Here is a 22,121-nt window from a genome sequence, read left to right as displayed (position 1 = left end):
CCTGTGAAATGAAAGTTTGGTTATATGTATTCAGCATTAATTTTGCAGTTAGCAGTTAAGATATACTTTATGACATTTTGTTTTGAAACAAAAAATGGTTATATGCTAACACGTTTTAGATCTTTATGTATTTCTTTGTAGCATTTTTTCCACTCTACTGAAGAATAAATTATACTTATATGTCAATTTACAATTACTGTGTACAAACTGAAAGGGTATGTATCCAGTTGGAGTAGCTGAAAACTATTTCTTCAGTATAACCTATTATTGGAAAGTTACTCTTGTGCCCTTATTACCCTTTTCTACTAATAGAATTATTTATGTGAAAGTCCAAAAGTCACTTTTGACAAATCATCCAGATAGTCAGGATACTTTTAGTGAGTTGTTAGACTGAGCAAACTTTGACATGGATTAAGGTGTGTTTATAGGAAATGCCCAGCTAAGTCTGCTGTTTGGGGCTAGCTGTGAATGGGAGCATAAGTAGCATCTAAAATGTATCACTTCTGTACTGAGTGTCATCAGCTTTTGTCAACTTAAATCTTACACTGTGCTTAAATATCAAAGTTCATTGATATTCTAATTAGACAAAATTAATGTTTGGGTGCTAATATTTCTAATTACTGAGTATGTAACATCTGCCTAACCCATTTCAAAAGTGACTGAGAAATTTCAGTGACTCATAAGTTGGTGGATATTGTTTTGGTTTAGTCATTTTAGAATTATGAAGCTTTCTGCTACAAGTTCTGATCAGCTGCTGTATAAAGTATCAAAACTATGAATGTTAACTTTAGATCATGGGAAAATTTCCTTAATTCATATAGAGGAAAACCAAGTTATCTTCCACTGTCTCAAAATTGTTTAAAACCTTTGTTTATCTTAGCTTGATGAGAAGGAAAGTAGACGTTTGTTCCAGCAAATACTTTCTGGTGTGGATTACTGTCACAGGCATATGGTAGTACACAGAGATCTGAAGCCTGAAAATGTGCTGCTTGATGCACACATGAATGCCAAGATAGCTGACTTTGGTAAGTATTGCTATTTTATATCTGATCACATTTCTGGTATTATTTAGATCCTGCTAATTGCTATGGGAAATATTTAATAAAATGCGTATACTTGAATATTGTAGTGGTGAGACATAATACAAGAAAACTTAAAGAGTATGAATATAAAGGAAAATGGTGTTCTTGCACATGTGTAGAATTTGTTTTCCTCTAAAGCTTTCTCTTCAAGTTGGGTATTTTCTGTGACTGGGTGAAATTGTGAACTGCGTTGTTTGGTTTTGCTTAATATTTTCTCTGAAATGCTAGACTTAGTTCCCCACCTTGCCACTTCAAAATTGACTCTCTTATTGCCTGTTTCTCCATCTGTAAAATGCAGATGCTTAGCTCTCTTGGAAGTACAGTGAAAGGGCAGTTCATAATATTTAAGAACCACATTGCTCTTGTAATGCACTACTCCTCCTATGAAACTACTCTAAATTCACTTTAAAAACTGTAAAGATGTGATTGAAAAAATGTAACTAAAGCATAAAAGTTAAAATAATAACAGTTAATCTTGCATACTCCTGTGCTTTTTGCTATATAGCTGCCTAACTTATCAGAAAGCTTAATTGTTTATATTAGCTGTTTAACACAGCTGCTGAGAAGACTGGTAGCTAGTTCTTTGAACTATCTGAATCTGGAAACCTGACCATATAAGCATAGTAAGGTATGCTACATCCATACTGCTACATTATCCCTATATATCTCTTGTAGGCATAATAGATAACACCTGCCCTTGGAAATCTCCAAAAGATGCTAGGTAATGCTGAGTATTTTAAGTATATCTTAAAAGTATTGTGTTCAAGTATGTGGGTGCTAGGATTCATAGTGATTTCTCAAGTGTAGAAATAGAAAATGCTTTGGGTGAAGTGGCTTATCTGGTAAAGAAATGGAGTACAGTAACTTATACAATATCATCCTGTAACTCAAGTATCAGAAAAGCTGTGGCACTCAGTTAATCGTGGCAAGCTTATTAAACAATAACTTAATAAAAGCTTTTGTATATTAGAGTATGAAAGCTAGCCAAGCTGTGTTCTTTTATATTCTCCCCCTCCAAAGGGCATAATTCCTTCTGAGACTGAGTTCTCTGTGATAATCTTGATTATGCAGCCTCCACTGAGGAAACTAGATGATCATTTCCACAGCTATTCTAGAAGTGGTAATTCTTCACTGATCATAGGGTATGCTGAGGGCTGGTGAATGAAGATGGCCTAGTTCTAAAGTACACTTTAATCACTAACAGAATCTAAAAGTCAAGCTATACTAACCTGTAGTGATTCAGGAACCAGTTGAAGCAGTGTAGGTGTCTAAATTGTGGCAAAGCTGTGTACACTCCTCAGTTCCCTTATTCTGTGTAACCTCTTAGAGAATTTTAGGCAGTTCTGTGGTAGCATCTTCCACTTCAGCATTTAGAAGCAAATGTGGTTTTTAAGACACTTTCTTGTTAATGACCCAAATCCTATATTGCTATGGTGTTCTCTCCCTTAGAGCAATTTTGTTCTCTATCATGCCTGTGTAATCCAAAATGGACTGTTTTGTTTTTTTTTTTCTTAAATATATTTTCAAACATTCCTAGGTTGTGTGCAATAATGGATTGATGTTACATTTCTGGTAAACTATTAGGTTGGTGCAAAAGTAATCACGCTTTTTGCATTGTTGAAATCTGCAGTTTGATATTGGAATACAGTCTTAAATAAATGTGGTTCTGTTATACATAATTTTAATGCACTTTTCTTGTTTTATGTTTTTTTACTACTGTCGTGGGGGAGTAATTTAGGGTTCTGCTTGCTGCAGAACAATGTTTAGATTTCTTAAAGCGAAGCGCGACTTAAAAGAGTTCGGTGGTGGGTTCACTCTATTATTTACTGCATGGGTGGAATATGCCAAGCCAAATGCTGCTTACCTTCTTTCAGGCGAGGCCTGTATCTGTCACGGTGCAAACTTTCAGGATTCTTCTCTCCCTGATAACTGTTAGCTCTGGAGTCTGTGTTTTAGAACTCCAGCAACAAACTTTCAGGCGAGGCCTGATAACTGTATGCAGAGCAGACTTTCAGGAGACAAAATTCTCAGAAAAAAAAATTTAACCGAGTACAATAGCAGAAGGGCTGGCTCAAGCTGGTTACCTGTGCAGAGGCCCAACCCGAGCATAGAAAACCATAGACTTTTATATCTTTACAAACCATTCACACCATGATTCAATCCAATAGCAATATTTCACTTTGAGGTCTTCTTGCTTCTCATTGGATCTTTTTCCCTGATTCCATGTGGGCCTTTGTTTTGTTCAGTTGTAGACATTGTTTATTGTCCGTAGCCTTGCGGGTACTGTTTTGTCTGAATAAATCCTTTCTTCTCAGCAAAGTGCAAAATAGGCCTTATCTTGCAAGTGTTCAGTGTAGTTTGTAGTTGCTTTTGGTAAATATGAGCAGAACTTTACAGCTTAAAATTTTAGCAAATCCAGCTTACCAAGTAACATGAATCAAAGAGTACGTTAAAAATCATGCAACCTTATATCTCTAAATAATCCATTACATTTGGTGTGCATCTACTTAAGCTAAATGATGAATATTGAACTTGAATTGGGCTCATCCACTGACCTCTGAGTAGTAAAACCATTGTCATACAGCTCACTTATTTAGCAGGGTGAGCTCAAAGTGGGCTCATCCAGGCTGTTGTATTTGTAGAATGAAGTGGTTGATTCGTAGTCAAAGTGCATACAGTAGGAAAAGTATGCACGAGACTCCCTGCGCTCACAAGTTACCGACGTTCAGTGTGCCATTCTGCTTCCTTGTGGGTCTCCTGGAAGGACTTCTTGGCCTCGCTATGGCTCAGACCCTTCCCTCCTCTGGAGCCTAGACCAAACTGCTGGGGGTTTGGCTGGGGGGGATCGAGTGCGTCTGCCACAGCTACTGACTTATTACTTGCTGTTTGTTTTAGATTTATTTTAGACTATGGAAATTATGTTATACAAGAAGCAATTTTGAGAAATTTTCTTATTAAAGTTCAAAATGGGTCGTAATGCAGCTGAGACAACTTGCAACATCCCATGGATTTATGGATGTCCAGACTATTTAATTGCTCCCTAACCCAGTCCTCATCGACTAAAGCAAACTCCTCCATTGACCTGGCTTCATCCGGGGTCTCAGGGGTACAGGGCTCCCCAGGACAGCCTCCAGCAGAGTAGACAGAGACAAAGAAGGCATTCAGTAATTCTGCCTTCTCTGTATCTTCTGCCACCAGGGCACCCACCCCATTCATCAATGGGCCTATTCTTCCCAAGTGGCCAGCCCCTGCTTCCATGACCTGTAAACTCTCCTCTTCTGCTTGAGCATACCCAACAGATCCCTATTCAACCACGCAGGCCTCCTGGCTCCCTTCCTTGACTTCCTTCGTGTGGGGATGCTCTGATCCTGAGCGTGGAAGAAGCAATCTCTGAATGCAATCCAGCTATCTTGGGCCCCTTTTCCTTCAAGCAGTCTTGCCCATGGGATTTCCCCTAGCAATTGCTTGAAAAGGCTTGTTGACCAGTTGGCATTGGGCAACAAAAAGGCCCCAATTCTTCTCCACAACAACGCCCGACCACACATTGCTCAACCAATGCTTCAAAAGTTGAACAAATTGGGCTACGAAGTTTTGCCTCATCAGCCATATTCACCTGATCTTTCACCAGCTGACTACCACTTCTTCAAACATCCCGACAACTTTTTGCAGGGAAAATGCTTCCACAACCAGCAGGTTGCAGAAGTTGCTTTCCAAGAGTTCGTAAAATCCCGAAGTATGTATTTTTACTCTACAGGAATAACCAAACTTGTTTCTCATTGGCAAAACTGTGTTGATTGTAATGGTTCCTAGTTTGATTAATAAAGATGTGTTTGAGCCTAGTTATAATGATTTAAAATTCATAGTCCAAAACTGCTATTGCTTGTGCACCAACCTAATAAATGCAGGATCATGTTGCATTTTCATATAAAAATTCCAGTAATTCCAGACCATGTTGCTTCCTTACTGAGACAAATTATTTAACTTTCTAATTTGAATTACTAGTGGTTTGTTCTAGGTGGTATATGCAGTGTGAAATCCTTTTGCTTTCTGAATCTTTAGTAGTTACTCTTATATACTTTCAGGTCTATCAAATATGATGTCAGATGGAGAATTTTTAAGAACAAGCTGTGGTTCCCCTAACTATGCTGCACCGGAAGTAATTTCGGGAAGGTAGGTTTTTTTCTATTGGATGCATGCGTGCATGTACTTCGGTCATTTTGCTGCTTAATTCTAAAGGCTACAAAACTAGTGTAATTGACAAACTTGATGCTGAGGAACTGTGGGCTGAACTCTTAATTGCCTTGATAATTTCTCATAAGTATTTAAGGGTTTGATGAACTAGCTTTGAATAGTTCCTGTAAGGTGGAGGTGATTTTTCATGTCCCAAATCCAGTTTGTGCAGTATGCCTGAATAGATTTTAAAATCTCACAGCGCAGATCTTGGAAGTAGAGGTATAGATAGAAATACAGGCAATCTACTGTAAAGCTGAGTAGCAGTGAGTAGTGTTGCAGATTGCAGAACAGGTATTCAGTCTGAAGGTAACTTTTTTTTCATTTTGACTCTGTGATTGTCAAATCTGCTGCTTTCAGTTACCCACCTTAATATCTCTTGTTGATTGGAGGCCAAATGTATGTTTTATTCAGGTAGTAGCATAGAAGATGTAACAAATTCTGCTATATGGACTTGTCTTAAACTTCTCAGCCTCCAAAATTTGGAGGCTAGGTAACTGCATAGATTTCATTCAAACAGGGATAACTATGTATAACATAGGCTTTCTTGGTAGTAGGTGAAAGTTTCTTTCAGTTTACCATTGTCATAAATTGTATCTGTGAATTATTTTTATATAACAGAGAGGAAAAGTAAGTACTTGTGCCTTAGCTTTTGATACATATTTGAAGGGGAAGGATGCTAGAGTTCAAGGGAGGTGTAGCACTGAAATGGTGTAGTAACTGCAGATTAATTGTCCCAAGTTCACACACTCTTAATTAATGTGATACAATGTAAGAAAGTAGAAAAAAAAAAAAAAAAAGTTTAACTGTATTAAGCACAAATTGCTAATAGTTAACTCTTTCACAGATTATATGCAGGTCCAGAAGTAGATATTTGGAGCAGTGGGGTTATTCTCTATGCTTTGTTATGTGGAACACTTCCATTTGATGATGATCACGTGCCAACCCTTTTTAAGAAGATATGTGATGGTATCTTTTATACCCCTCAGTACCTGAATCCATCTGTAATCAGTCTTCTAAAACACATGCTGCAAGTAGATCCAATGAAGAGAGCAACAATCAGAAACATTAGGTAAAACATTAACTGATGTCTGATCACAGGACACTGGAATGGTAATCTCAGTGAAAATATGCAGAACAAATAAATCATTCTGATAGCTTGTCCCTGCTTTATAGTCTGAGATGGAAAAGTTCAACTTGTGGTTGTTTTGGCTTTAGCTCTGACTCTGATCTCCAGTGACCAATGAAGTATCTATTATAGGTCATAGTAAAACAAATATATATGTTACATAGAAATTCTGAGAAACTCTAGATTTAAGACTGCTAAAGCAAACCTGTTTACTTGCAGAATGGTTTGCAAAAACTGTGCTGTATTGACCTCTCTGGGCAAGAAAATTATTTGCTGTTAAGAACCACTATTCTGTACTGTAAATGGCTGAGGGGAAGGTATGAATATTTAACCTGATAACTACCACTTTTATTCATATTTCTGCTGACTCTGAAAAATCATCTGTTAAGGCTGAATATTTCATGTGTGAGATGGCACTTTCTATTCTAGCATGAACCTGTGTATGAGTGACATTTACTAAATAGAATACTGAAAAGTTAAAGCTTGTAGCTACAGATAGCCATAATGGGCTCCACATTCCAAGAGGGTGACCTTTTTGACAAGTGCACAGTGGGTAGAATAAATAAATAAAAAATGGTAGCTGATAAAGCTGTCCTTCATGCACTAGCTTAGTTTTTTCTGTTTCCTTTGTAAGAAGATCCAAGGACAGAGCTCTGAAATACTACCTTTGTGAAAATGCTTCCTCTTTTAGGGTTGGAAGTTAGGAAGCTGGCAATGTTCATGTTCTTTCCGTAGAACAAAAACTGTGGTACATGTATCCCTTGCTACTTTATTACAATGGGAAGTACTATCTTGCAGAAATCAAAGCACTGTGAGAACTAAACATTGTAAAACTTAAGCTAAGTTCCTGTCCACTCATCTAAGTCATGTTAAACAAATCCAGAAGATAAATTATATGAAAAAGATGTTGCAAAATGTTGACTACAGAGCATGGATGGATTTTGAATTCTAATCAATTTTGTCCTCTTAGCCATGAGACATGTCATCTCAGTTTAAAGGACAAACTCTTGAGTTTAATTAAATACCTTAATTTTTCTAGGGGGAGGAAGGGCAAGGAAAGAAGGCCCACTGCAATGAATAATAACAAAATACTCCTCTTGACCCAGTTATTCAGCTAGAGCTGTGCTTTGTAGTCATATAGGAAAAGCTTTTTCTGCTTCAAAATTAACTGCTTGCTTATGATTGAAAGTGCATTTTGCTCAGCACATTTGTGCTGAGGCATGTTCTCAGGCTCATACTGACTAGAGCTTGATCCATATAACTGCTCTTAAATATGTAGCAGGTCTTTATGCTGTAGACTAGGATACTTTTTTAAACTGTCATGCTATATCCTTTGGCTAGTTAAGCAGCTTACTCTAGGTACATAAAACATTTTTTTTTTTTTCTGTATGATTGGGCAACTTAAGTATTTGCTTCTTTCTGTATATTTCCTTTTCCCTCTTATGAATACTAGCCCATGGATACAGTAGTAAAGAGGTACAGATTGATTCTTCCATAGCCTTCCCTCAACTCTTTAAGTCTTAAAGAGACAGAAGGGGTTTTTCTGAATGAAAAAATTATGGGCAGCTTATTAGGGGTGGGGAGGGTGTGACTTCAAAAATCCTTGTCCAAATATCTGCCAAAGAAACTATTCAGTATCAAGATTTCTTCAATTTGCTATGTATTGTTATATATGTACTTGGGGAGGGATAACTCGAGTGAGTAACATTACAAATTTCAGTTTAAAATATCTCAAAACTAAGACAGTGGCTGGGAAAAAAAAAAAAAAAACAAATCAATCATTTATATAAAAAGCTGGTTGATGAGTTATACAAATATTTTTTTTGGAGATCAGGTAGTTAAAATCCTTACAGGAAAGGGTTTTTTTCAGTCTCCTGCAAAGTGTCTAGCAAAAAGTCTTGTGAAGGAGGTGATAACTTTCCATTATGCATTTTTGTGCTGCACAGAAGGGGACTTGAACTGACAACTGTGGGGTTTTTTGTACAGACTAAGAATTTTATTTTTTAAATATTTTTAAACTAAAAAGGCTTGCTTTACATACATATACTCAGACTTTGGTTTTAAATCTAGGGAACATGAATGGTTTAAGCAGGACCTTCCCAAATACTTGTTTCCTGAAGACCCAACATATAGTTCTACCATGATTGATGATGAAGCCTTAAAAGAAGTGTGTGAGAAGTTTGAATGCATTGAAGAGGAAGTGCTAAGTTGTCTATACAGCCAAAATCATCAGGACCCTTTAGTGGTTGCTTATCACCTCATTATAGATAATAGAAGAATAATGAATGAGGCCAAAGACTTCTACTTGGCTACAAGCCCACCGGATTCTTTTCTTGATGATCACAATCTGTCTCGCCCTCATCCTGAAAGAGTGCCATTCTTAGTAGCTGAAGCACCACTTCCCCGCCATACTCTTGATGAGCTGAATCCACAGAAGTCAAAACACCAAGGTGTAAGAAGAGCAAAGTGGCACTTAGGAATACGGAGTCAGAGTCGACCTAATGATATAATGGCTGAAGTTTGTCGAGCAATTAAACAACTGGATTATGAATGGAAGGTAAAAGAATAAAGGATCTTTACAGCAGACAACATTAAATTTTTGTTTGAGCTGTGTAATTACATAGCTTAGAAGTCTGAAAGAATGTTCTCCTGTGCTGGAAAATAATCTCATGTGCCTGTGCTGACAGCTTGTGCTTGCTGTGCAGGAAGGGTTTTGAGGGAGGCTATTGATGTTGACAGGAAAAATCTTGCTACTGTCTTTAACCTTTCTGTTGGGGCTGTAGGAATGTGTTGAGTGAGGTTGGTGTTTTTTGGTTGGTTGTGTGATTTTTTTTGTTTGTTGGCCACAAAAAAAATCCTCTGACAGATAAGCTTTAAATCACTTGATAATACCAGTGAGTTGAAATAAGAAAAACAATATACAGTGCTTCTCAAGCAGTTCCAGTTACTAACTCAGATCTCTTTCGTACTAGGTGGTAAATCCATACTATCTGCGTGTTCGAAGGAAGAATCCAGTGACAAGTGCATATTCCAAAATGAGTCTACAGTTGTATCAGGTGGACAGCAGGACATACTTGCTAGACTTCCGTAGCATTGATGGTATGTGAAGACTTACATAAGTTCATGGAGCTTTAAGGGAAATAATTCTAAATGCTAACGTCTTAATTTACTTGTTAAGAAGTGAAGTGTTGCCCTTTATTAGTTTAAGCCAAGCTAGATCTGAATTAGTGTTTCTTTATTGCTTCCTCGTCTAGTGTTCCTGTGACCAGGTGGTTAGCTGCTTCATCCCTTAAATAATCACTTTTTAGCTATATCAGCTCCTGAACTACTCCATTTTCTGTCTGCACCAGCACTAATGTTATAAATAAGAGCCAATAAATCGATTTTGAGCCAATCAATCGATTTTATTTAGCAAGCGGTAAATAGGCAAAACAGCGCTGGATGACTGGGGGAAGCTCAGTTCCGCCAACAGGCACACCACTCAACTTTTCGTGTGTGCTTATATATGTTATAAGCTCGTTCACACGCTGGGAATTTCCGTCTCTGGAACTTTGTTATCTGTTGCACCATCTGGGCGCTCTGTTATCTGTGGCACCATCCGGGAGTCCTGTTATCTGTGGCACCATCCAGGCAATCCAGGCATTGGCTTAACTACTACTACAAGGTTCTACAAAACATAATCAAACTTGCACAAGCGCAGTTACTGCTTACAACAATATGCATAATACAATTGAATCCTACTCGATTTGTTCAACATTAACAATTTTGACCATCACTTATTACAACTAATACCACTGGTGCAAAAGGGAAAGGATTGTGGGAGGTGAGATTTGGATTAACCTAAACTGCCTTTGGGACCTCACCCCCAAATTTAAACATTAATTTAGATCTGAAGCAAGTATGCAAACATATTTTCCTAGTGAAGATAAAGCTTGGCATCTATGCATGCAAATTTGACTTGGGCTGTACATGGCTGTACTGGGTCTGGCTGAAATGGATTTCATTTTCTTCATAGCAGGCTCTATGGTGCTGTGGTTTTGATCTGTGACTAAAAGAGTGTTGATAACATAGCAGCGTTCTGGGTATTGCTGAGTGCTACCTGCATAATATCTAGTCTTTCACCACTGTGCTGCACCCAATGAGTAGGCCAGAGGTGAACAAGAAGCTGGGAGGGGACAGAACCTGAAGAGCTGACCCAGAGTGACCAAAGAAATATTCCATGCCATATGATGTCATGCTTAGCAAAAAAAAAACTGAGGAGATGGGGGGTTGGGGAAGGTAGCCATTGCTCAGAGACTGGCAGGGCATCGGTCTGCTTGTAGGAGGTGGTGAGTGGTTGCCTTTGCATCACTTTTTTTTCTCTTTTTTTTTTTTTCCCTCCTTCCCCATATTAAACTGTGTTTATTTTGATCTATGAGTTTTCTTGCTTTTGTTCTTCAAGCATACAACTGTTGTGGTTTAACCCCAGCCGGCAACTGAGCACCACTCAGCTGCTCACTCTCCCTCCCCTCAGTGGGATGGGGGAGAGAATCAGAAGAGTAAAAGTGAGAAAATTTGTGGGTTAGGATAAAGATAGTTTAACAGGTAAAGCAAAAGCCGCACACACAAGCAAAGCAAACCAAAGAATTTATTCACTACTTGCTATTGACAGGCGGGTGTTCAGCCATCTCTAGGAAAGCAGGGCTCCATCACACATAATGGTTACTTGGGAAGACAAAATGCTATAACTCCGAACTTCCCCCTTCCCCCATCTTTTTATTGCTGAGCATGTCATATGGTATGGTGTTAGGGAAGTTTCTTTTCCTTAGGTTTCCCATAGCAGAGACTCAGGCATGGATTCCAGAAATTCTTCTCAATTTATTTGCAAGGTACAGCATAGAGCAGCTAGAGCTGGCTGCCTCTGGGAAGAGGAACCCGCAGCAAAAAAAAACTTGGACAATTATATCCTCACAATCCAAGCCTCTACCCGCCCCCCCCATGTCACTCCAGGTCAATTGCAAAATTAGAGTCTTGGGTCTCCCCATTCTTCATTGAATCTCTTCATTTTTGTCAGATGGGCTGTTAATCAAAGTCCTGACCTTCAGTTGCTATTTTGTACCTGCAGCTGGAGAAAAATAACTTCTTGATAAACCAAAACATTCTTCTATTCCATCTTCTTTTAGACACTGTTCTGTTGTTTTACTTATCTCCAGGGATGCAGCTCCCCTTATCTAGTAGCTTGAACCACTCTAAGGCCTTTTTTACTTAAGCAGAAAGTTAGAGTTCACAGCTTGCAGAAGTTATGCTAAGCAAATTTACTTATGCCAAGTGAATTCTATATAAGCAGTTTCTAAAGAAGTTCTATAAGAAGCACTATACCAAATAATTCAATAAGCGAAGGCAGTCTGTTCCCTAACAGTCCTCCCTTTGTGTTAAGCATCCCTGCTAATATGTGAAGTGGCATTCATGAAGTTTTTCTAAATGTATAATCATCTTCCTAAGTTTTATATACAAAATGATTATTAACAAGAGGTACAGTAAGGCTAAACCTAGTAAAACTACTACAGGGTGCATCATGTGGTTGTATACTCTGGTTGCTGTGGGTGACCACCCTAAAAGGGTTTCCCACCAGAGGCGCGCTCCATCTTTTTTAAGTCTTTTGAGTATACTGCGTATTTCTTTTCACGGAATTACAGAATGGTTAGGGTTGGAAGATACCTCTGGAGATCATCTAGTCCAACCCACCTGCTAAAGCAGATACACCTAGAGCAGATTACACAGGAATTAATCCAGGTGGGTTTTGAATGTCTCCAGAGAAGGTGACTCCACAATCTCTCTGGACAGCCTGTTCCAGTGCTCTGTCACCCTCAAAGTAAAGAAGTTTTTCCTCATATTCAGATGGAACCTTCTATGCTTCAGCCTGTGCCCGTTGCCCCTCATCCTATCGTTGGGCACCACTGAAAGGAGTCTGGTCCCATTCTCTTGACATCCACCCTTGAGATATTTTCAAACATTGATGAGATCGCCTCTCAGCCTTCTCATCTCCAGACTGAACAGACCCAGCTCTATCAGTCTGTCTTCATAAGAAAGGTGCTCTAGGCCCCTAATCATCTTCATAGCCCATCTTTTGTATCATGGTGGACAGTGATCAAAGCATTCTATCCACTTTTACTTGCTTCAGCACTTGGTGTAGCTCATGATGCTGCAATAATTTCCTCACTAATGTGAGATTCATTCCAATGGATGAAGGCAGTAAATCTTGGTATAGTCTATAGTTAGATTGTAACAGTTGGTGGGAGATTACAGGGGCTGAATACAGGGGTTAAAGTCACACCCCATAATTTTGGTAAAGTTACAAATACAATTATTTGAGTGGTTGCTTGTGTCTGCAGGCACATTGTCTACGAACATAGAATTACAAAGGGTTCTCATACAAACACACCCCTTTACAGTGTACTCAAGTATAGTTTCAGGGGTTTCATCAGGACACACTTCAAAATGACAGACAGTTTGTTCAGTATCAAGACAAATGTCTCAGTCCTTAATGCTACTACTCTCTCAGATAAATCCTTGGTGTTTCCGCATAATGCATGCATTAGTGTCAACAGTTTGCCATTTATTTTTGTTCCATTGGGCCCATGTTCTATGCTCTAAAGGGTACAGTTCCAGTGCGATTTATTCCTAAGGCAATGATTCGGTGTAAGGTATATACTGAAGCACTGCATATTGTTAAAACAAAAGTTGTGGCCTTGTTGTGGATAGGATCATAAGTAAAACTAATAAATTCCACCAGGATTGGAAATCTCTTTCAAACTCAGTTGCAATGTCCCAGATTACTTCTCAAACTTCTGTGGATAAGGTGCCATCTTCACCTTCTCTTATAATTGCTGCTACCATTGATTGCATCCACAGCTGAACTTGGATACAACTGAGAACTAGAGAAACATTATTTTGAGTTACACCAAGTGCATCCATGACTGGTGGTCCTTTTCATTAATTCTCTGCCCTTGTGGCAATACATCGGATAAGAGCCATTGATTAGATCCTAGTGCTGATAGGGAGGACTGTAAGGGATGTTCTAATTTGTTGAGATCATGCATGGCTGCACTGTTTGTTTGCAAGCACTTCAGCATCTATGTTGTTTAGGACTCCCAATTCTGTCCCGAAGATACCAGTTGCATCCCTTCTTGTTCGCTTCGAAGGGGTAAGAGACTGCCCATGTAACCATGCTAACTACCCTGCATAGGATGCACTTGGGAATGGTAAACAGACTGGTTTAATTGTAAAGATATTGATCTGCATTGATAGTTCCAATTGTTTGAGGGACCATGATGGATTAAATAACAATTGTTGCTGGCCTGTATTTTTAACCACATATGGTCCAATTACAGAAATCTGTGGGGATAGTATTTCTTATCTTTTACAGTTGGGGTGGATGTTAAGTGGTGGATATTGTTGTGCTAGGCTCAGCAACATCAATTTTGAATTTAAATGACAGTCCCACGTCTCTGCGAGCCCAGAGGCAGACTACAAAGACAGTTGTACTAAAGTAAAATTGTACCAACAGTCCAATTTTTCAGAGGTGCAAAGATTTCTGTCCTTTGCTGTTGGGTTTGGTGTAGTGTTGTACACAGAAATCTGAGATGCCTTCTCATGGGTAGACCCATTGATCATCTGCCATCCTATTTTAATTTCTTCCCTTGATGTTCCCTGAAGCAGGGGAACTTTGCCATAAGCTTAATCTTTGTACCAGCTCCACCCATTCTCTAAGTATATTTTAGTTCCATGCATGACCATGGTGGAAAGATTTAAATTTTCCCTATTAGAATGTGTTCCCATACTCCTCATATACTTAACATGACCTTGAGACCATGGCCACTCTGGGGTTCTCCTGTTCATGGAAACTATCCTTCCTTTGGTTTTGTTAATAATCCAGAATTCCCTTTGAGATGGGATGTATGCGGGATCTGTCCTTATAATACTTAGCCATGCTGTAGCAATCAACAGAATCAGCAGAAACAAGGGTGGTAAGATATCCCACTTTGTTTTTTGTCATTCACTGGTCATTCACTAGCTGGTGGGTTGCTGATTACTCGCTTGGCATGGGAATGATGTATCTGATTTTCTTTTCCTAGAACTTTAACAGCAAAATGAGAACACAATAAAACAGTGTATGGCCCTTCCCATTTAGGTTCTAATTTGGATTTCTCTGAAAATACCATAATAAAAAATTCATCTCCATGCTGTATATCATCCATCTGTGTTTCTGGTGGTGCTGACTGATACCATTGAGCACATTTTCTGTTATTTTTGAACCCTTCTTGCATATACAGTACGTACTGGATTAACCATTCATCTCCACCTAACAGGCTGATCTTAGCTGGGATATAAGTCCCTGGTATAGCTAAATGTCTCCTGCGAGTACGTGGCTGAGGAAAACATGCAGGCCGACTCAATGTGAGTGATAAAGCATGATTCAACTTTATTGCCCGAGATAGCGTGTATTTATACCAAATACCATAATTATGCATACTTGTCTCTATCTAATAGGCTAAGCACTAAAAGGTTACATTTACTTACTCCACCTACTTGGGTTTAGCTAGCTATGCACATCCTGCATTCTTCTGACTCTTATCTCTTCAAGGATATGCTGACCCTGCCTTAGTCAGTACTTTTCCATTCCCCCCTTTCCCACGGCCTAATAGACAAGCTAACTAAGGCCTACTTATGTCAACTAAAATGGGCTCTGCTCATACAGTTGCTCGGTGGACTCATGTCCACGCTCCTTGAGCCAATCCCTGACAGTCTCCCAGAGAATTTCTACTGGGGTTAATGCTATGGGTTGCCATGGTCCATTTTGAACATCCCATAGACCTAAGTTCAGTGCTTCTGGCCACTTCAGTCCAGTGTGTGTGCATATCCTAGCTACTTTTTCCTTTAATGTACTGTTCATTCTTTCTACCTGTCCTGAAGACTGTGGGTGACTGGGAGTTTGTAGGTTCTTCTCTATTCCCTCTCTGTTCCCAGTGATAGATACAGCTGTTTGATTATACTTACTGCAGAATGGGTACCCCTGTCTGACTCAGTTGACTCTGGAACCCCATACCTGGGTATAATTTCTTTCATTAAGGCTTTTATTACTCCTCCTTTATCTGCTTTTCTTGTTGGGAAGGCTTCTACCCACCCTGATAGCTCATCTACTATTACTAACAAATGTTCGTACCCATTAATAGTTGGCATATCTGCATAATCTTTTTGCAATCACTGGAAAGAAAAAAAGACCCATGGTCGTCCTCTAAACTCTGAGTTTGGGATTTGAGAACTTTTGGCAGGTTGGGCACCTACTGGTGACTTTTTTTTTTTTTTTTTTTTCTAGCAGTGCAAACCCCTGGTACTGTCCATACTCTCTGTACCTGGTTAGCTACTGCCTCCACTCCTCCATGAGCTTTGTCATGAAACCACCTAGTCACAGAAATTAAATTGTTCTTTGGTCATATCAGTTTTCACCCAGTTGTCCATATTCTGTTGCTATCTTGTTTTGCTTCCCACTTTTCCCATTGTCTCTTTTCTTCCACTGAACAGTCTTTCCCATACATGATATGGGGTCTGTTAAGCTTGGCCATTTGCTCTGGTTTGCCAATAAAATTGCAATCAGATGCTGTCTCAGTGGTTGTCTGGCTGCAGCCTTCACAGCTGCATTGGCTAAGGCATTTCCTTTACTGATTTCTGTAGTGTCTTTAGTATGAGCAGTGCAGTGTACTACAGCAATTTCTTTTGGCAGTTGGACTGATTCCAGGAAACTGCATACCTCTTCCCCATTTACTACCTTTTTTTTCCCTGATGATGTGAAAAATCCCCACTCTTTCCATAATGTACTTGTTGCATGGCATACTGTGAGTCCATGTAGATGTTGACTTGTTTCCCTTCCCCAGATGTGCTGCATGTATTAAGGCTACCATCTCTGCTCCATGTGTGCTCAGTCCTGTCAGGATTGGCTCAGCCTCTGTTACTTGGCCAGGCCTGACCACAGCATACCTGGTCCGTTGTTGTCAGTGTAGGTAGAAGGACAAGCCATCTATGGCTGCACTCTCTCTAGTACCTCAATGTCCTTCTTATGATGAGGGGCCCAAAAATGAACACAGTATTCAATGTGGGGCTTCACCAGTGCCAAGTACAGTGGCACAATCACTTCTCTAGTCCTGCTGGCCACACTATTTCCGATACAAGCCAGGATGCTGTTGGCCTTTTTGGCCACCTGGGCACTCTGCTGGCTCATATTCAGCCAGCTGTCAATCAGCACCCCCAGATCCCTTTCTGCCCGACAGCTTTCCAGCCACTCTTCCCTGAGCCTGTAGCACTGACTGGGGTTGTTATGACCCAAGTGCAGGACCCAGCACTTGGCCTTGTTAAACCTCATACAATTGGCCTCAGCTCAAGGATCCAGCCTGTCCAGATCCCTCTGTATGGCCTTCCTACCTTCCAGCAGGTCAACACTCCCACCGAATTTGGTGTAAATTTAAATTTACTAAGGGTGCACTCAATCCCCTCATCCAGATCATTGATAAAAAGATTAAACAGAACTGGCCCCAATACTGAGCCCTGGGGAACACCACTCGTGACCAGCCGCCAACTGGATTTGGCTCCGTTCACCACAACTCTTTGGGCCCGGCCCTCTAGCCAGTTCTTTGTTCGTCAAAGAGTACACCCATCCAGGCCATGAGCTGCCAGCTTCTCCAGGAGAATGCTGTGGGATACGGTGTCAAAGGCTTTACTGAAGTCTAAGTACACAACATCCATGGCCTTTCCCTCATCCACTAGGTGGATCACCTTGTCATAGTAGAAGATAAGGTTGCTCAAACAGGACCTGCCTTTCATAAACCCATGTTGACTGGGCCTGATCACATGGTTTTCTTGTATGTGCCATGTGATGTTACTCAAGATCATCTGCTCCATGACCTTCCCTGTCACCGAGGTTAGACTTGACAGGTCTGTAGTTCCCTGGATCCTCCTTCTGGCCTGTCACGGTCCACTTGGTGATGGACTCGTGATGGTTCGTTTACCTTGATCTCAGAGTGCAAAATAAAGGCAACCAAAAAGCCAAGGGGTTATGATTCAATCAAACAGTGTTACTTTATTAATTTGCCCATAAAGCAGCACGCGATAGAGAGAGAGAGAGTAAGAAAAAGGGAAAAGAAATGGGGAGAGTAAAAGTAAAGATGGGAAGTGAGGTTGCATTTACCACCAGTAGAGCTTCAGAGGCGTCCCTCTGGTCTCTGGTCCTGTAGAGTCCTGCTGGTCCTCCGTCGTGGTTCGGGATCCTCTGGTGGGAAGATCTCCACAGTGTCCCTTCGGGAGTCATCTCTTATGCTTCTTCACCCCCCCTCACTCCCATTAATTGAGGCCAGTCTCCGCCTTGATTTCGCAACCCAGGCTTGTACTGCGCAGGCTCGAAAGATTCATGCTTTCTTTTGCCAATGCTTACATGGCCAGCATTAAAGGGTCTTTCTTTCCTTTTCATTGGCCATTGTTTGGGGGAGCAGGTGGGGGACATGTGTGACTGAGGCTGCAGGTGAGAACACATCTTCTGGACGGCAGCTATTGTCCCTGAGTCAAAGAGACCCTCATAACAATCACTTTCAGGAGGCAGGGGCTGGTTTGGCTGAAGCAGCAGGCGAAGTCCATACAGCGGCCATTGTAAGCAGCAGCTCCCCCGTATCGGAGAAACCAATACAACACAATGCTTCTCCTCAGGCTTCTCTCCAAGACATTCTCCATGCATTCTTTCTGTCAGGGCCTCAGTTCTCTCAGTTCCTGATGGCGATGTTCAGGCAAATACTGTTCCATCTTCGGACCGACTCTTACACGGCCCTTCTTGTAGATGGGCATCATGTTAGCCAGCATCCAGTCAACTGGAAACTCCCCACTTAACCAAGATTGCTGACAGATAATGGAAAGTGGTTTAGTGATCACCTCTGCCAGCTCCCTCACCACCCTTGGGTGTATTCTGTCTGGCTCCATAGACTTGTGGGTGTCCAAGTGGTATAGCAGGTCACCAACCATTTCCCCTTGAATTATTGGGGCTTCGTTCTGCTCCCCATCCCTGTCTTCTGGCTCAGGGGACTGGGTACCTGGAGCACAACTGTTCTATTAAAGACTGAGGCGAAAAAGGCATTTAGTACCTCAGCCTTTCCCTCATCTGTCACTATGTTTCCCCCTGCATCCCATAGCCCTCCTCTTCACAGAATCACAGAATCACAGCATGTTAGGGATTGAAAGGGACCTCAAGAGATCATCTAGTCCAGTCCCCCCGCTGGAGCAGGAATACCTAGATGAGGCTACACAGGAATGTGTCCAGGTGGGTTTTGAATGTCTCCAGAGCAGGAGGCTCCACAACCACCCCTGGGCAGCCTGTTCCAGTGTTCTGTTACCCTCACTGAGAAGAAGTTTCTTCTCAAATTTAAGTGGAACCTCTTGCGTTCCAGTTTGAACCCATTATCCCTTGTCTTACCATTGGTTGTCACTGAGAAGAGCCTGGCTCCATCCTCGTGACACTCACCCTTTAAATATTTATAAACATTAATGAGGTAACCCCTCAGTCTCCTCCAAACTAAAGAGACCCAGCTTTCTTAGCCTTTCCTCATAAGGGATATGCTCCACTCCCTTAATCATCTTGGTTGCCCTGCGCTGGATTCTCTCCAGCAGTTCCCTGTCCTTCTTGAACTGAGGGGCCCTGAACTGGACACAATATTCCAGATGCGGTCTCACCAGGACGGAGCAGAGGGGCAGGAGAACCTCTCTCGACCTACTAACCATCGCCCTTCTAATACAACACCAGGATGCCATTGGCCTTCTTGGCCACAAGGGCACAGTGCTGACTCATGGTCATCCTGCTATCCACCAGGACCCCCAGGTCCCTTTCCCCTACACTGCTCTCTAATAGGTCATTCCCCAATTTATACTGGAACCTGGGGTTGTTCCTACCCAGATGCAAGACTTTCCCTTGTTATATTTCATTAAATTTTTCCCCGCCCAACTCTCCAGACTGTCCAGGTCTCACTGGATGGCAGCACAGCCTTCTGGCATGTCAGTCACTCCTCCCAGCTTCGTGTCATCAGCAAACTTGCTGACAGTGCCCTCTGTTCCCTCATCCAAATCACTGATGAATATATTGAATAGTACTGGTCCCAATACCGACCCTTGAGGCACTCCACTAGATACAGGCCTCCAACTAGACTCCACCTCATTGACCACGACTCTCTGGCTTCTTTCCTTCAGTCCACCTCACTACCCTATCGTCCAGACCTCACTTCCTCAGTTTGGCTGTGAGGATGCTGTGGGAGACTGTGTCAAATGCTTTACTGAAGTCAAGGTAGACCACATCCACCGCTCTGCCATCATCTGTCCACCTCGTTACGTCCTCATAAAAGGCTATGAGGTTGGTCAAACATGACTTCCCCTTGGTGAAGCCATGTTGACTGCCCCTAATGACCCTCTTATCCATGATATGCCTTGAGATAGCACCAAGGATAAGTTGTTCCATCAGTTTCCCAGGGATGGAGGTGAGGCTGACCAGTCTATAGTTACCCAGGTCCTCCTTCTTGCCCTTTTTGAAGACTGGAGTGACATTTGCTTTCCTCCAATCCTGAGGCACCTCTCCCGTTACCCAAGACTTGGCAAAGATGATGGAGATTGGTCTGGCAATGACTTCAGCCAGCTCCCTCAGCACCCACGGGTGCATCCCATCTGGACCCATGGATTTATGGATGTCCAGATTGCTTAACTGCTCCCTAACCTAGTCCTTATCAACTAAGGCAGACCTCTTCATTGTCCTGCCTTCCTCTGGGGCCTCAGGGGTACAGGGCTCCTCAGGACAGCCTCCAGTAGAGTAGACAGAGACAAAGAAGTCATTCAGTAACTCTCCCTTCTCTGTATGTTCTGTCAACAGAGCACCCACCTCATTCATCAGTGGGCCTACATTGACTCTGGTGTTTTATCTGCCATGTATTTGAAAAAACTCTTTCTTTTGTCTTTGACCTCTCTCGCTAGGTTTAATTCTAAGGAGGGCTTAGCTTTCCTCGTTGCCTCCCTACATCCTCTGACAACAGCCTTATATTCTCCCCAAGTGGTCAGCCCCTCCTTCCATGATCTATAAACTCTTCTCTTCCACTTGAGCTTACCCAGCAGCACCCTGTTTAACCACGCAGGCCTCCTGGCTCCCTTCCTTGACTTTCTACATGTCGGGATGCTCTGATCTTGTGCCCGGTAGAAACAGTCCCTGAATACTAACCAACTATCTTGGGCCCCTTTACCTTCAAGCAGCCTTGCCCATGGTATTTCCCTTAGCAATTGCCTGAAAAGGCCAAAGTTTGCCTTGCTGAAATCCAGGGTTGCAATCCTGCTTGCTATCCTGCTCCTACCACATGAGATCCTGAACTCCACCATCTCATGGTCGCTGCAACCACGGCAGCCCTCAACCTTTACCACTTCAGCAGATCCTCCTTGTTAGTGAGGATGAGGTCCAGCAGTGTACCTCTTCTAGTCGGCTCCTCCACCCTTTGCATCAGAAAGTTATCATCAAGGCACTGGAGGAACCTCCTAGACTGTGGCTGACTGGCTGAGTAGTCCCTCCAACAAACATCAGGGAAGTTAAAATCCTCCACCACAATCAGGGCCTGTGATTACAAGGCTGCTCCCAGCTATCTGTAGAAGGCCTCATCAACTTCCTCACCCTGATCTGGTAGCCTGTAATAGATGCCCACAATAGTATCACCCTTGCCAGCCTGCCCCTTAACTTTCACCCACAGACTCTCAGCTTGCCCCTCATCTGTGCCTGGACAATACTCAATACACTGTAGTTGCTCTCTCACATAATGAGCAACTCCACCTCCATGCCTGGCTGGCCTGTCTTTCCTGAAAAGGACATAGCCATCCATGACCACATTCCAATCATGTGTGCTGTCCCACCATGTCTCTGTAATCACCACCAGATCATAATCTCCTGCCCTAACACAGGTTTCTAACTCCTCCTGCTTATTCCCGATGCTGCCCGCATTGGTGTACAGGCATTTCAGAGAGCGAGCTGAGCACTCCGATTTCACCTCAGGGGTATGGCGGCCTCCCAGCCCTCATGAACTCTAGAGTGATGCCCTACTGATGCAAGCCCAGCTACCACCCAATCCCCCTTCAAATCTAGTTTAAAGCTCCCCAAGTGAGCCCTGCTTATTCCTGTCCCAGCATCCTTTTGCCCCTGCGAGATAAACCTTTCCCATGTATCACTGTTTGGACTGGTGTCTTGTAAAACCAGCTGTTATCAAAGTACCCAAAGCCCTGCCTGTAGCACCAGTCCTGTAGCCAATTGTTTAGGGACTGGATTTTTCTATTCCCTCCCACATCATCACCCAAAACTGGAAGGAGGGAAGAGAAAAAATCACTTGAGCCCCAGACTCTGTTACCATCCGTCCCAAGGCCTTGAAATGTTGCACCAGGTTGGGGAGCATCCTGGTGATGTCCCCGATCCGGGCTCCAGGTAGACTGCACACTTCCCTACGATGAGGGTCAACTCTGCAGATTGGGCCCTCCATCCCTCTCAGAAGGGAATTGCCTACTACATTTACCCTTCTTTCTTTCTTATCTGAGGCAGTCTTGAGACATGCAGTGAACTGCCTCTTTCTATGTGACCTCGTAGGTGGGCCTTGCACCAC

General features: G+C 42.0%; 1 protein-coding gene across 23 annotated transcripts in view; it reads left to right on the top strand.

The window, feature by feature from the left end:
* The window catches only part of LOC135577160 (5'-AMP-activated protein kinase catalytic subunit alpha-1-like), a 63,799-nt gene that overhangs the window by 27,732 nt on the left and 13,946 nt on the right, over positions 1-22,121 (top strand). For 17 of the 23 annotated variants that reach the window (XM_065044967.1, XM_065044969.1, XM_065044970.1 and 14 more), the window contains 5 exons: positions 881-1,025; positions 5,165-5,252; positions 6,160-6,384; positions 8,512-8,998; positions 9,414-9,540. In XM_065044967.1, coding sequence (XP_064901039.1) covers positions 881-1,025; positions 5,165-5,252; positions 6,160-6,384; positions 8,512-8,998; positions 9,414-9,540 — 1,072 coding nt within the window. Of the gene's footprint in view, positions 1-879; positions 1,026-1,757; positions 1,804-5,164; positions 5,253-6,159; positions 6,385-8,511; positions 8,999-9,413; positions 9,541-14,789; positions 14,878-22,121 lie in introns of those variants that run through there. The other 6 variants (XR_010468741.1, XR_010468740.1, XM_065044974.1 and 3 more) reach the window with 4 other exon arrangements.

This window comes from Columba livia, chromosome W (genome assembly GCF_036013475.1).
Source record: "Columba livia isolate bColLiv1 breed racing homer chromosome W, bColLiv1.pat.W.v2, whole genome shotgun sequence".
Classification (NCBI taxonomy): domain Eukaryota; kingdom Metazoa; phylum Chordata; class Aves; order Columbiformes; family Columbidae; genus Columba; species Columba livia.
Note: the sequence above shows the minus strand (reverse complement) of the source record. Positions and strands in the feature narration are given on the sequence as shown.